This window comes from Armigeres subalbatus, chromosome 2 (genome assembly GCF_024139115.2).
Source record: "Armigeres subalbatus isolate Guangzhou_Male chromosome 2, GZ_Asu_2, whole genome shotgun sequence".
In the NCBI taxonomy this organism is placed as follows: domain Eukaryota; kingdom Metazoa; phylum Arthropoda; class Insecta; order Diptera; family Culicidae; genus Armigeres; species Armigeres subalbatus.
Genome location: NC_085140.1, coordinates 174,922,784 through 174,938,795, shown reverse-complemented (window position 1 = coordinate 174,938,795; position 16,012 = coordinate 174,922,784). Strand labels below are relative to the sequence as shown.

At 39.1% G+C, this 16,012-nt stretch overlaps 1 protein-coding gene across 1 annotated transcript; it reads right to left on the bottom strand.

Annotated features, from left to right (window-relative positions):
• Positions 1-330: 330 nt before the first annotated feature.
• Positions 331-11,849, bottom strand: LOC134211239 (alpha-1,3-mannosyl-glycoprotein 2-beta-N-acetylglucosaminyltransferase). The gene is made up of 5 exons (XM_062687934.1): positions 10,569-11,849; positions 1,989-2,093; positions 1,826-1,916; positions 1,579-1,749; positions 331-1,523 (listed from the first exon to the last, which is right to left on the bottom strand). Exons 1-5 carry the CDS (start codon positions 11,486-11,488, stop codon positions 1,410-1,412), a joined length of 1,401 nt encoding a protein of 466 aa, XP_062543918.1. The 5' UTR covers positions 11,489-11,849; the 3' UTR covers positions 331-1,409.
• Positions 11,850-16,012: the final 4,163 nt, after the last annotated feature.

The window sequence follows — 16,012 nt, the reverse complement described above, 5'->3', positions numbered from 1 at the left end:
CACAGAGTAAAATTGAAATCTGTGTAATGGAAGGGTTGTAGTAAGCTGGTTGTAGAGTGCTGGATTGGAAATCAATTAGAATAGATAGAAGGTGAGGAAGAATACCAAATGCATGTGTATTAGTGGGCGATGGAAAACGTAAACAAACAATGGTGACGTACATATTTGCACGGCTTTTTATGGGAGCTCGTGCGAATGTAGTAGTGAAAGCAATGTACGAAAGGCACGCGCACAAAATATGGATTTCCATAGCTTAGTATCTATTTCCATTAATTGGAAATAATCTGAGAAATGTCTTCAATTTTCGGTCACAAATATGGTACGAACAAATTAATACGACATCACTGCCAATCACAGGCCAATATATATTTTTTTACAGTTTTATAGTAGGTATCATAGTTCTGCTGTAGTTTTATTAGGGAAATTAGAAATCTGTCAAAAGTGACCCTCTGAGATCTTCTCCCTCACTTTGTATTTCTTATTATGAATAATTATGTAATAATTATGATTTACTTGGCCATGATTGTGGTGAACTCGATCACGTGCATCTAAATGGAGAATGAGCATATAACATCTTGTGAAATTTAGATAAATGTATCCAGTTTCATTTGGCTTTGCTCATGATTCAATGAGAGGTCGATACCGTCTGTTTTTTCTAAACCATCTTTGTGGTATTGCTTTTTTTTCTATTTCATATAAAACACAATTTTAAAACCATTCATTTTTAATAATTAAGATAAAGACATTCCAAAAGATGTCACTCTGATGAACGTTATTTGACTAGTATCAAATTCGAAATAAAAGAATTAACTAAATTTTCAATCAATTGCTGCATTGATTTTGCATTTCATCTCAGATGTTATTACATATCCAACTGGTTCAACATTTATCTTGTAAAATAAATTAAAATCTAAATCTAATACTTACACCCGGCCGAAATTATACAATATTTAATAATTAAAGCACGTACGCGACAACATCACCGACTAAGCGACGATTGAGACAATTTAGATGCTCTTCGATTAGCTGATGGTAACATGTCTAACCCAGTATATGAAATAATAGGTTCAGAAATATAAGGAAGAACGGAATTTTTCAATGATAACAAATAATTTGATCATTGAACTAAACAGGAATGGAAACTAATGTGATGTAATCTAGCAGCCCCGCTGGGGTATTAAAAATAGGGTTGTTTGTCTGTCGAGGTCTATCTTGAGCATCGCATTTCCTTAGGGGAACATCAAGATGTTTCAGTCTGTTAATTTTAACGCTGTAGCTGGCAAAATGCTTGATTATTTCGGCTTCGAAGAGCCCACCGGTTTATGTCCCAGTAAAGTTTAAATTAACTTTAGAAGGTTGCTTAAAAATAGACTAAAACTTGAACGCTGGTACACGACTAACCGTTGCTGTTAACTCCAAGTCAAATCGTACCCTTTCCAGTTGGTATTTGGCGCCAAATATACACGCTGTTCATTGTAGAAGAAAGATACCACACCTCTGTATGCTGTGCGTGGCACGCCACTCTAAAAAATGAATTTTGAATAAAACTGCCTTACAAAATTAAAAATAAACATTTACCTTAAAGTCATCCATCAGTCCAAGACTCTTAGTGGCTCGTTTGTACTGCTCTTTGGTTAAATATGTTATACGCACTGGGTCTTTAGTTGTCACAAGTCCACGTTTAAGTTCGTCTAATGTCACAACGGGACTTTGGTAGACAGCCTTCAGAAATATCTCGTCGTAAATATTCTATAACAAAAAGTTTGTTGTGAATGTAGATACAAATGGTGAAATAAAAATTGCATCATTATAATATGTAGGATACCTTTTGCAAATACGTCAGATTCATTTTGGTGAAGCTAACGAAATCCTCACTGAGTTTAATATATTTCAGATGTTTATCGAAAAATAGGCCACTGCAAATAATATGAATATTATAAAATCATCACTATTCATCTATTCGGCGGTTTCTTTGGAAAGATACTTACTTTGATACACCAACCTTTCCAAAGGTTCGCGTTCGAGGCAGTTCTGGGCGAATGCATGCCCGTTCCTTCCGCTGCTCCGGTTGTCGTATCCAATCGTCCCAAAATCTAAAAACATAAAATAAATAAGAATATTATAAGTATTAAATAATATTGAAAATCTCTTAGTATCCGGATTATGTTTAATTGTATACCGTCAAACGGGGTGACTATCAACAGCGGGGTGACTTGCAACACTTGGGGTTTCCACAAGTTTTTGTTTTTTTACAATAAAATATACCCAAACATTAACCTATGTCATCACGCATCCCTAGTTTAGATTGTATTTGTTGTGCCTAGTTGGTATTTAGGTGAAAATATAACTCACTGTTGTTTTTTGTATTATTTTGTGAAACTGTTTCGTTAATTGAAAGTCGAACGTCGTAAATCGTAAGTTCGTGTAACAAATTGAAATTAATATCACCAAAATCGATCCCCTCTCCTATTACAGTACCTAATTCGGTATGTAATTCCGCCAAAACTATAAAATAATAAATTTGTTTTTTTTTGGAAGTTTGTTTTTATCAAATATCAGAAAGTGTTCAATCAATGTATAAAAATGACAAGTTAATAACTTTTGAAGCAGTTTTTCAGCCGTACAAGGATCATGTTAGCTTAGCTTAGCTTAGCTTAGACTGACTGTACATATCAATGGTTGCTACTCCGTGATTGATCAGAACTGGTGCAAATTGCACTACGATCCAAGTGAATAGTGGTTGGGGTTTACCATCTATTCTCGAAGTGCACGTTTCAGCAGCTCTCAAATGTTGATCAATAACGGCGCCGGCCAAGTCCTTACAGTCAGTTGGGGAAGGGAGGGAATGTTAGGTGTGGTTATTGTTGCTACTAGAGACCGAGAATACCTCTGCATCTCCACAATTACCACGGGAAGGAAGTTGTGTTAGTTGGGTGGGGTAATCAGTAACATAGATCGGGATTCACTATGGAAAGTGATGTGACTATGCAACTTCTATACTACAGTATTAGCATTTTCTTGATTTGTTCAATTGTTTATCCTTCGCGAGAATAAACAATCAATCGCTCAAAATGAGCGATTGTTTATTTGAATTTCGGATGAGGCGCCCGCGACATCATTTCTTCAACGCAAGAAAAGTAAAAAAGAAACGGGATTTAAATTGAAAATAAAGTAATAATCACGGCTGTTCAACCAAATTGATAGTAAACGGAAAGCTAATTATGTTATCTCTATTTGACGTTAAATAAGAATGTTCAGCCAGACATATTTTGTTAATTTACGTTTATTTTACATGTCGTTTATTTTGAATTACTTTCGCGCGTGTGTTTGTCGCTTGCCGTGACCAGTATACCGTAATCAGGATCTCACTGGTATTAATCCTGATGGGCTTGTGCGCTTTGAGCGGCACACGGTCGCTTTTCAGTCAATATAAAGTCGTACATGGAGACGATATAGATACACGATATGCATACATGTTGTATGGAGAAGCACCTACATCGCCTCCACTTCAAAAGCCTACACGACACCATATACTTCCATGTGTTGACTGGGTTTGATAGGGCCTGCCTATAGACACATGCAGCTTTTTGCAGAGGTTCAACAGAGCCCACTGTCAAACCCCACCACATCATAGACAGGCCCCCTAACTCGCAGTGGCCATGGGGAGGGGTCGTCATCACGAGCATATGAAGCTGCATTTTGAGCAAAAAGTATTGGAAGTACCATTCAGTCTGCGGGAGATTAAAGAGTTGGAAAAAACATTCCAAGTCAACATCGGCAGTCTAGAGTCCGTGGAAAGTTCAGAGAGCAAAGTTTGGAACTGGAGAGCTATAATTTCCACGGTAGTAGTTTCAACGGACTAGGCTTATGTGTTTGACTTGCATCAATATGAAAAATCTTCATGTAAACAGCTAGCAATATAATCCAGGCTCTGTGGCACGCGATTACAAAATTTATTCCGCATTTTGGGGCCAGATCAGCATCCCGTATCTACATCGATACGAGTGAGGAGGAATATGCCTGCATTGGCTTTTTAAAAGCAGCGTTTCTGAATCCAATATTGCTATAAAAGATGGTTTTTTTTAGAATAAAAGTTACGTCAATTTGTTACCTTCTTGATGACAACACAAAACACGATTTCCCTTCACCTACTTGATCGACTACATTTCATTTATATTGGTAATTTGATCATTTTTTCCTTGAGCATTTTCCTTGCGATCTCCATACTAAGCTTAAGGGTTCTTTCTAAAATTACGTAACGCTAAATTTGGTGATTTTAGACCCCCACCCTCCCCCTCGTAACACTTTTTGTATGAAAGGTTTAATCCCCCTACAGTTGTTACGTAATTTGTGAAAGGCCCCTAACAATCGATTCCCCATTTACTAGCACCGCCAAGCGGATTAGTTCTAAAGTAATGCTGCTCCCATATGAGATATTACCACCCGAACAACTTTGTAGGAGACGGCAACATCCTCAATCTCACAGATTACGAGATCACCTTACAAGTAATTCTCAAACACTAAGCGTTTTCCTCCAAGCGTTTGAATTTAAAACTAATTCTGCTTCAACATTGAATATTACCACTCGAACAGAGCGGATGAATTCCAAACTAAACTTAACTCTATCATGATGGTTCTGAGTCTGACCACCTGAACAACATTGTAGAACACGCCAGTTTTCTAAATCTTTCATATTTCGAGGTATTTGGCTGGTGGTAAAAACTTTCAACTATCACTCCGTACCATCGGATTCCCGGAGGTTTCTTCAGTAAATTGTCCCGAGATTTTTTTGACTTGCGAAACTAAATTTATCAATCATGTCATTTGGTAGGAAATTTCAAAGGAATAGTAACGTTTGTTCCCCAGGCGCTTGAAATTTTGAAATTATAAAAACATTCTTGAGAATCCGGCTCGAAAAACACCTTTTAACCGATTTATGCAGCATCATAACGAACTTGCGTTACAAAGCAAACCGGAATTATTTTTACTTTAATAAGCCTGTATTGTCTTTTTTCACAAATCGCACAATAATGTAAAAATAAAAATGTCCTGTTTATGTACCTTACAATCACCTCAAAGATAAACCGAGTTGTGACACACTTGAAGCTAGAAAAGCAAGGATTCCTCCCATAAACAAGAATATAGGTAGAACAGCGTAGCAACTGAAGGATATTCATGCGTGGTACGATTCCAACGTACCCTTGATATATTAAGGCTGATGAAATTCTTGAGACTGTTTCATTAGTTGCACCTTGATTCACATCAATCGATTTTGATCTTAAAATCACAGCAAATTATTTTCTACAACGTTCAAAACGATTCACAGGTGGCCGTTATTGATAAACAAAACCCCATTGTGATGACGAAGTCTATTTTAAATTTTCCCTTTTCCGCATTTTCATTTCTCTGCTCGTTTGAGGTTATGTATGCAAGGGAAAACCCCTTGGTGAAATTTTCCACGTTTCCACTCTTTTTTTCCCAAGGAGACTCACCTCGTTACGGAATCTGTTACGTCGCTAATGATGACGGCCACTGGCACCGAAACCAACCGCAGTTTGATTCAATATTCAACGTTTTTACTGCACCGATTATTGTTGTTGTTAGCACGTATTCTTTTCGATCCGGAATCGATCACGTCCCAAAGAAAATCAAATTCGCGCACAAACACAGCAATAAATTAGCTGAAATGCGCCGCACACGCGTTTCCCCGTGGGAACAAACCGACCGACGAAGACGGGACGAAATTTTACTACGACCGTCCGCTCAAGCGGTTGCGAACGAAATCTTTTTCAGCCGTACAAGGATCATGTTGTCTATTAAGAGACTGTTGAACTGGCTCAAAAGACATTTTATTTACAACTTTGATAGATGTTCTCTCCCATTATCTCATTCTTAATCATATAGATTGATCTGTACGATGTCATTCTTGTCCTTATGATCATAAGGTATGAAGTATGCGCTCGTTGAATTTCTATGTTTGCCTAAGTTATGAAGAACCCATGATTTTTGTTCTGTGTCAATACTATCAAACTTAATGTAACTTATGTCTTGTGGAAGTGGAAACTGTTCGTACATTTAGTATATTTTATTATCATTCCTTTATCAAGGGATTCTAAGACTATAATAAGTAGCTTATTCGATTCCAAACTAACTGTGATTATCTATAATTAGATTTTTCGCGATTTCCGTTTTTTTTTTACCTTTCGGATCTTTTTGAAAACAGCGTAAACATAGTCGCGTTTTTTGTCTCTATGTTTGTCTCTATGAAATATTTAGTCGCTTTTCAAGGTGTAACATGTGTCATGTCCCATAGCATTAAAATTATTCAATCGTTTATATTTTACCTCAAGATAGGAGTTAGAATTAGAATTGTTAAAATCCAACGGCAAAGAACGGTGTGGGCCATCGTAGCTCCTCTTAATATCTCATCAGGCTAGATGCCCCTGGGATGAGACAAAGGTAAGTCCATGCTCTACCGCCTATTAGTACCTAAATGCTAACTCACAAAGGCGACTTCCTATACATTACCATCACCTTCTATGGTTATCACCTTCTATGGTGATGTAAATATAAAGACTGTTATCTTGAGTTTTTCTTATGATTGCAATTTTGTTAATTGTGTTTACAGAATGAATATGAAAATCTCAACGCTAATATACTCTAAAAGAAGAAAATCATCCTGATATTAGTACGTGAATAGAGGCAGTGTATCTACTTAGCTCTTTGCTACTACTTACTAGTAATGCTACTACTGCTATTGCTTTTCCTACGAATAATATAATAATTATTAAGACAACTGTAACTAACCTAAGCGCTACAGTGGATGATCGTTAGCTTCCGCAGTCTTTCTTATTTCTGTATAAGGTTAGTAAAGACTCGTACTCGGCCCTGCCGACACCTCTAACTTTACGAATAGTAAACTGACGATAGAGGATGTCAAGCGTCAAGTTTTAAACGATTCCGCTCAGATATTAAAGAATTATAGATTACAACTAGACAACATTTTTATGTATGTTTTATGCATATAATTGAAAACTTGTTTTAGACTTAGTTGATTTGCTAAATATTAAATAATGTGTACACAATACAAAACAATTATTGAGAATGAATTTAGTTTAACTCACTTTTTACCTGTGCACTGACCCAAAAAGTGAAAATTTTGATATTTGGACAGCCCAAATGGAAAATAAAATTATCAGAGTCGGGTTTACTAATCAAAATCTACCCAAGTAACCAATAAGCATTAAAGTAGCATTATACTGCATATGCTCCATGTTGTAAATAAGCATTTCAAAAACCTGGCTGTTCTAAATAAGCATTCTCAAAGCAATCATGAGAGGCATAGTCTTATAATAGCATTTAGAATGCACAATGTTGTTTTTCGTTAAATGCAATGGAATAGCTACATTAGTGCCACTTTAAGGCCTGTAATGTTCATACGTCAAACGTTTTCCAATATGGAACCATATAGCGAGGACTATTTGTCCAATGAACTTACATTTGAGAATAGAAATCGGTACATGCAGAATGTTTTTTCCATTCCGACCATTGACAGGAGTACTTGTCGTTAACCTAACCCTATCACTAATTACATAGTTTAGTCGTCTATACGTTCTACCTGTTCATGGAACAGGTAACCATTTTTAGTTCAGAAGTAGGTAACTTATTCGATAATCCAAATATGATTACAAAACATGCATCGTATTTTCGGAAATATTAGAACATGCAAGGCAAATGATTCGTGTTATTGGGTTCTGATAAAGGCTTGTTGCGAGGTGCGTTTGTCAGTAACAAACTCTGTTAACGACAAAGGGTATATTGTTAGGCTCGAATATTGATTCCCTGGTCATGACAAATGTTTTGAAATAGTTCCCGCCTTGGTACGCTCACTCGTTCTCCGCGCGCGGAGAAACAATTCAGCATCAACAGCAATAATAAATTAATGTTTGAGTTTTGAAAAGAGGCAAATTATGCTTTTTTACGAATAATTAAAATTAATTAAAACTAAACATCAGCTAAACATAGAAAAAAGGTATATTTGTCACTAAATTTGCCAAAATTAAATAACTGGAAATCATTCAGCTTCTAAATGTGACTCATTGGTCGTCACAATCTGGGGTCGTATCAAATAATGATGATACTAATAATGGTTAATAAAACTTCTTTCATAACAATAAAATATGTGAGAGTTCTAATGTTAGCGGATATGGGTCCTGTGCACCCCGAATGGTGGAAAGATCTCCATCCTGAGTAATATCCAGCTATCGCCAACTGTTACCAAGTTAGATTTCGGACGACTTGCGAGATTTTAAAATTTTAAGTGCATCTCAATTCAAAACATTTTTGGAACAAAAGAGATCAAAAGGCTGTTCATTGTTTTGCAAATCCTTTCTATTTAAATTTTTTTTTAAATATATTTTGTTGAGGTGTACAATAAAAGGTTGTAATATTAGATTATATGAACAACTTTCATTTGAAACCACTCAGCATATTAGAGATTTTTTTTTAGCAGGATGGTAGGTATAGCATTCCGGATACTGAATAAATGCTACTCAGCAAAATTTCTACTTTATCGATAAAGTAGCATTGAGCATTTAAGCAGCCATATATTGGGCCAAAACCTGCATTAAAATAGCATTAAAGGCGACTATAGGGCTTATTGGCATTTAATGTTTTGCAGTAAAGGCGCATATAATGCCACTTAAATGCTTTATATAATTCTTACTGGCTATCTGGGTAGTTATTCTAGGCATTTCCGCACACTAATTCCTTAAATTTAAATTCAGTGCGCAGTTAGATTGTGGTTAGGGAAACGCCACTGGTTTAACTGCATTAAATCATATTATACCGAGGTACTTGACAAACCACCGTCGATCCCATCATCCGTGGACAGGGAGATTTATTGCCATTCATTTTGTTGAATGAAAAACCCAGAATAATCCACTTAGCGGTGATGGTGCATTTCTCGTGTACAATAAGAGTAACAAGTAAAGCACATAAGTGAAAATTGCACGTTAGGGAAATAGATTCAGTTATTTCCATTAATTCACATTTATTTGCGTTCATTTGAATGCATTGCAGCAGGAACGCAATAGCCGATTGGGCCAATTTTCAAAAACGAAACATTGGGAACGATTCCGCGTCGTATGCAATCTGTTGCAAGCAAATCGGATAAGGCTCCGTACAAAAAGTGTGTCCCACATTTTTTTTTGTACTTGGTATACTGCCGTCATACGCGCATTTGTTCCATGTTTGCTGGGATTCACTATGTTCATGGGACAGTTATGCGTATAACGGCAGTATACGCTAAAAGAAAAAGGATTTTAAAGCTTTGGATGAATAAATGGCTCTGCATTTCAAAATGTCTGCAATTTCTAATCAAAACTATTGAATTTGATAACAATCGGCCTTTGCGTTTGAAAATTATGAAGAAAATGGTTGATTAAACCCTGTAAAACCATATAAGATTGGTGTCTTGGCTGAGCTTGATCGTGAGGCTGATTGACTGTCCGTAGTTGCTTGCTACTCCTTTATGACCAGATCAGCTGTTCTTGCAGAGAGAATCAACAGATGTTTGCTTGGAAATTGAGACAGCACCCACAGAAAAATGGTGATTCTCACTATGTTTTCGTTCATTTAGTGTTGGTTACTGCACAGCTGTGTAGAACAAGTTGAAATGCATTATCAGAGCCAGTGCTCCCCGCATTTGGAGCTTTCAAAAAAAAAAATATCATGAGGTATAGCCTCCCGAATCAGTTCTCTATCATGACCACTTGCGAAAAAAGTCTCTCGCGGGATGCTACATGTCGTATATGTATACAGAGATGATAAGTAAGAGACTTGTTCATTCTCTTTAGGATTCAATCCCTGCATAAAACCCAATCCCAAAAAATAATCCGCATGTACTCGTGGCAAGTGCAGAGGTATACCTACTCGGCTTGCAGTGGCACTCGCCCACTACATCATTAGTTTCTCCTTATTCCCGATGACCGTAAGAACGTGGCCGGCACCGTAATTGACTATTGAAAAGTCCCGGACAGTAACCCGGTGAGAATGGTTCTCGACAACGATCCGACGGGCACAAGAAGGCGAGGTGCGCAGCGGGTAAGGTGGATCGATCAGGTGGAAGATGACCTGCGGACCCTCCGTAGACTGCGTGGTTGGCGACGTGTAGCCCATGGACCGAGCCGAATGGAGAAGACTTTTATATACCGCACAGGCCACTTCGGCCTTAGTCTGAATAAATAATAAAAATAATAAGTCCATTACGGCACATTGACGTTGGAAAGCAACTCTCATGCTCCATCCATTGGTTCCCTGTGGGATTATGATTGTTCTGGCCAATCACAGAGTAGCAACTACGAAATGTATGGTAATCAAGCTCAAGCTTAAATTCAATAATCGAAGGAATATTTTATACAACTATCGTTGATAAATTTAGCAAATGGCTAGAAATTCTTGAAACTTGGTCATCCGGATGCAAAGTGGCTCAGTAACAGGTTATCATATCCAATCCAACTACATTAATATACTCATATTTAAAATGATAATTTTAAAATAATACTCACGCTTTTGGCCACTTAGGTTCCAGCTCGTTCCACAGCTCTTTGGTCATCATCCATCCGAGTCCAGGGAAAAAGTCCGACCGGTACAACAAATCTCCGGCCCCGCCGTCGATTAGACCCTCCTTTCCGTTGTCGTTCCAAGCCGAAATACACCACAGTGAGCGATCCTTCTTTAGAATGGGATACGTTCCCAAAAAATACTCGTAGAAGTCTGGTGCTATGCTCAGGTCATCCTCGACGATTATTACGGAATCAAAGCCCTGTCGAAATACCGTTTTCAACGCCCATCCGTAATGACGAGAGATTTTGTAGTAGCCCTTGTACTTTTTCTCCTTCGGAAGCACCGTGATGTCGGTTTGATCCGGTTGACGGATGAGGGTGACGTTTTCTTTGTAAGACATAATCATACTTCGCGTCGGCGCATCGTCGCAGTCCTGCGAGACAATTATCGGAAACTGATCAGCTCTAGGACGGTGCTTGATCAAATCATCAAGGCACCTATTAACTGAGAGACGATTGCAAGCAAAAACCAGCACCGGAATGACCGGGTTGTTAATATCATTGTTGATGTATCTCTGCTGCAATTTACTCAACGCAACATCGGCCTCCGGTCGTGGCGACGTTTCAGGAACTTGTGCCGAAATCTCACCTAATCCCAAATCAACATTGTCTAGCGGCAATGGAAGCGCCTCAGTGCTGGTTGTTTTGTCTTCCTTCTGAAGAATTTTAATAATTTCTTGATACAGTTTGTCTCGATGACTTTCAGCCAACTGGATATTTTGCTCCAGATAGCGAACCTTTTCAAGCATTTCCTGACTCTTTTGCGGATTGGGATCTTTGAAGTTCCTCAAAAATATTAAGTACGTCGTAAAAATCCATCCGACCAGGATGGCCGCGATAAGGAACGTTTTCCGTGGACGCATTTTTTTTTGTCGTCTTAGCTGCTTCCAGTTGTTTTCTAAGCAATCAACCGAGATCAATTCGAAATGAACATTGATTCACTAAGAAGAGTCAAATCTAAATCTTACTCACTAAACTAACTTTGCACATAGATTTAGCAAACCACTCTAATAACTTTTATCGATAAGCCCATTGTACGAACGTTTTTGAGTTTTAGCTTCCATGATTAATCTTTATTGATAATAAGGTGGTTTTAAACCGCATTGATAAAGATAATGTTCACAAAAACCATAAAAATATAAATATTACGTGGAACAACGCCGAAAACGCACTTTGTTTATTGAAAATTTTTGAAATGACAACGAGAACGAAAAAAAACGCACCAGAAAAACAAAATTTGCTCCCAGCAGTTTCACGTCAGACGATTGCTCCCCTTTTTGCTTGTACACGACCGCGAAATATTGACGATAAGCACGACAAATGATTTAGATTCAACTTCTTACCATATGATCAATGGTTGTTTACCATATGTGGACCGTATATCTGAGTATCCAGTTTTGCGCGAGCGGTAAGGGCCTGTTCAAATATTACGTAACGCGAAAAACGTTATTTCCAAGAACCCGCCACCCCCTCGTAGCACTCTGTAACATTTTTAGAAGTACCCTACCCTTATGCGTAACGCGTAACAAATGCTGTTTTGACGTAAACTACGTCTAAGGGGAAGACTCGGATACAGGGTGTAAAATGAAAATTTCAAAACTGGAGACCGTCACGAAATCATGTAAGATTTGTAACATTAATAGGTCCTTTATCTTTCGATGGATTTCAAAGATTTATATATCAATCGATTCGCAAACTCTCCACCAATTTGCCAGTAGTATTGAAACTATTGATTATCAACGCTAAACTATTGAAAATTTTAGTTCTTTCATGCATCATGCAACCTGTGACGGCGAACAGCCCTAACACTCAAGCAGCCATACGCATGTTTTGCAGTGGACCGGTTGAGCTGACACTACGGAGCATGACAAACGATGACAATGCAGGGATAAAATTCAAAACAAAGTCAGCAAGTGGTTGGACAAATTCTCGCCAGTTATCAAATTTCCTAAATCTAAATATTATATTATTGTGGATTTAGTCGAAGGATGGATTCCAACGAAATTTTGCCTTGGGTTGTTTCAAATCACCGTTCAAATCTAGGGAGAATGTCCTTGCATTCGACTGATGCAGATGCTATTACAAATATTTTGATTATTGTTTGAAATGAAGCTATGTAATTGTAAATGCATAATACCTGGCACAATGCATGTGCAATATGTATTTAAATCTCAGTAGATCACATTTTCCGTCTATCGAAACTGTTTATAAATATTTCAAACTTTCTTGCAAATTTTTTCACTTGCAAAACCTTCGTACTCTACCCTTCGACACGTCGCGACGCCCAGCCGAGCTCAGAGTCGGCAGCAAAAGCACGTGGGACAGCTGTCAAAATTAATCAAAACAAACAGCGATGAAAGTGCGGGAACAGTGCAAGGATCTTCCATATGCTTTACGCCAATGCGATCAGTGAATAGAAAGTGTCAATTCAAAGGGCATGCCGTGTAGCTCTCTCACTCTTTCATCGACCGACAATTTCAACGTCGATTAGATGGACCGGCGATTTCAAACCGTCGGGTCCAGTCCTCAATTCAACGTACAATAATTATTCTAATTTGGAATCAGATTCCGTGAAAAGTATTGGATTTAAAGCTTAGCTTGTGACTGTGAGTAGGACTTTAAGTGCAATAACATAAAGCAATTTCAATAATAAGTAGCATATTTCCAGCTTCTCACATGTGCAGAATTACTGATCTACTTAGTTACTTAATCTAATTGAACACAAATACACTGAACATTTAATTATCCCTAAGTAAGTAGAACAAGTACAAAATGAATTATGAAAGCATGCAATTTACCCTAAATTATATCCTAAACAGTTTAAACATAACCTAGAAGCTACCAGCTAAGAGAGGATTCAGGTGAAGCAAATACTGAAGATTTGTAAGTAACTATACCTATTCATGCGCTAAATGTAAAACTAATTTAAAATATATTCTAGTTAAAGTTGCCCTGAAACTGCAGCATTCTAGCAACCCTATAACCAGAGACCGGCGGAGTGAAAAACTGTCGAAATGGCAACGTATGAAAATGCATGATATCGTGAAAACGATACTGGCAGCACTTGAACTTTTTGCTGCTTTTGACGGTTCGATTGGAAACAAGATGGCGTCTTCGCCGATCTCTTATTCTAGTATTTCTACAGCATTCGTAGTTCCGCTTCTAGAAAATTCAGTCGAAACAAACTTTAAAAATCTTCATCGATTCCTCCAGCATGGCGACTTCCAAAGTGAACGATCCACAGGGCGAAGGAAGCTGTGCGGATTGCAACCGCCCCGATCATATTGAAAACATGGTAGCGTGCGATGATTGTAGTACCTGGTACCACTACAGCTGTGCGAAAGTTGACTCTACCATCAAGGATCAGTCGTGGAAGTGCCAACCCTGTGGACTCATCTCCGAAACTACCGTGACGGCCAACGCAGGAGCCGGTGCTAACCTGACCGTGCCCACCGGAGCGACAAGAAAGTCGGCGAAATTGACCGGCAGCAAAGCAAGTACCCATAAATCGAAGAAAACGAATGCAAGTAAAACCTTAAGTGTAACGTCTAGTGCAAAGGCTCGTCTTGCCATGGAGCTAGAAGTTCTGAACGAACAGCAACAGTTAGAGGAGGAGAAGCAGATCAGGGCTAGGCAGATAGTTCAAGAGAAGTTGATTAAAGATCGCGAGTTAGAAATAGAGACCAAAAGGTTAGAAGAAGAAAAGGCATTCCTTGAGAAGAAGACAGCCGAGGAGCTCAGGTTCCGCAGAAATCAGATGGCGATTAAAAAGAAATCTTTGGAAGAGAAGGCTAAACTCATCCGTGAGCGTTCACAGCGCGGGAGTAGTCAGGCATCGGGCATCAGCCAAAGTGAATCTGAGGTGGGTGCAAAGGTGAACATGTGGTTAGACACTACAGAACAGCAAATCCAGAGCGATCGAGGAATTTTACCAGCGATAAGTGATCCGACCGATGCGGAATTAGTGAGCTCTCTTAATAAACTACAGTTGCCGCAGCAAAGTATCGAGCAGCGAAACGTCAGGATCGGTGTCCAACCGAGCAGCAAGAATAACTCAGCTGAAGCTCTTCGGGATTTGAATGATTGTACCAAACGACTCAACGACAACACAAGGTGTGGTCAGAAAACGAACGACGAAACACTCGGATTTCCCAATCAAAGGTGTGCACAGTTCCATCCAGACGAACTCGAAGACCACCATGCCCGCACAATAGATCAAACAGTTGAACAGGGCCCTACAAACCGTCAACTTGCTGCCCGTCAGGTAATGGGGAAAGATCTTCCAGTATTCTCGGGTCGCCCTGAAGAGTGGCCCATATGGGTTAGTAATTTCGAAAGATCAACTGCGACGTGTGGATTTTCCCAAGACGAAAATCTTATCCGATTACAACGTTGTCTCAAGGGACCAGCGCTTGAAATGGTTCGTGGGAGGCTTTTGACACCGGCTAGTGTGCCACATGTGATAAAGACATTACAGCTACGCTATGGTCGACCGGAAACCTTGATTCGGGCCCTCACTGAAAAGATTCGGCATCTTCCGGCGCCGAAGATGGATAACTTGGAGAGTATCATCGACTTCGGAATGGCCGTAGACAACCTTGTGGAACACTTGAAGACTGCAAAACAACATGCGCATCTAATGAATCCCGCTCTTCTTCACGACTTGGTCAGTAAGCTGCCGGTGGATTACAGAATGAAGTGGGCGGCATATAAATGTGCTAGAGCCGATGCCGATCTTAGTACTTTCGGGACGTTTATGAACTCTATCGTAGAGCTAGCGTTTGACGTAGCGGATGATCATGCGGCAAGCAAATCATTAAAATCACAACAAAAACCGAAGGAACTCAGTTTCGTACAGGTTCATTCAGAAGGATCGTATAAGGAGGAAAACGCGTCTTCCAACAGTGGTAGCCATGAGGATAAACCACAAAAAAGGACGTGTGCTGTGTGCGGAATGGAAGGCCATCGGGTCCACGATTGTCAGCAGTTTAGATCATTGAACGTCGACGAAAGACACAAAATTGTCAACCAGAACTCTTTGTGTAGAACTTGTTTAAACCAGCATGGTAGATGGCCATGTCGGACCTGGCAAGGCTGCGGAATTGCAGGTTGCCGATTATGGCACCATACCCTTCTACCCTTCTACACACGCGGTTTCCACTAGTCATTTGGGCCAAAGGCAGTCTCCTGATGGTTCCCTGTTTAGAATGTTGCCAGTAACCCTTTTTGGGCCAAATGGGAAGGCCGAAATATTTGCGTTTATAGACGAAGGCTCTCAACTTACCCTCTTGGAAGAGGACGTCGCTTCCAAACTTGGAATTTCTGGACCACGTGAACCACTACAGTTGCTATGGACAGGAAATGTTACACGCAGTGAATCCAAATCT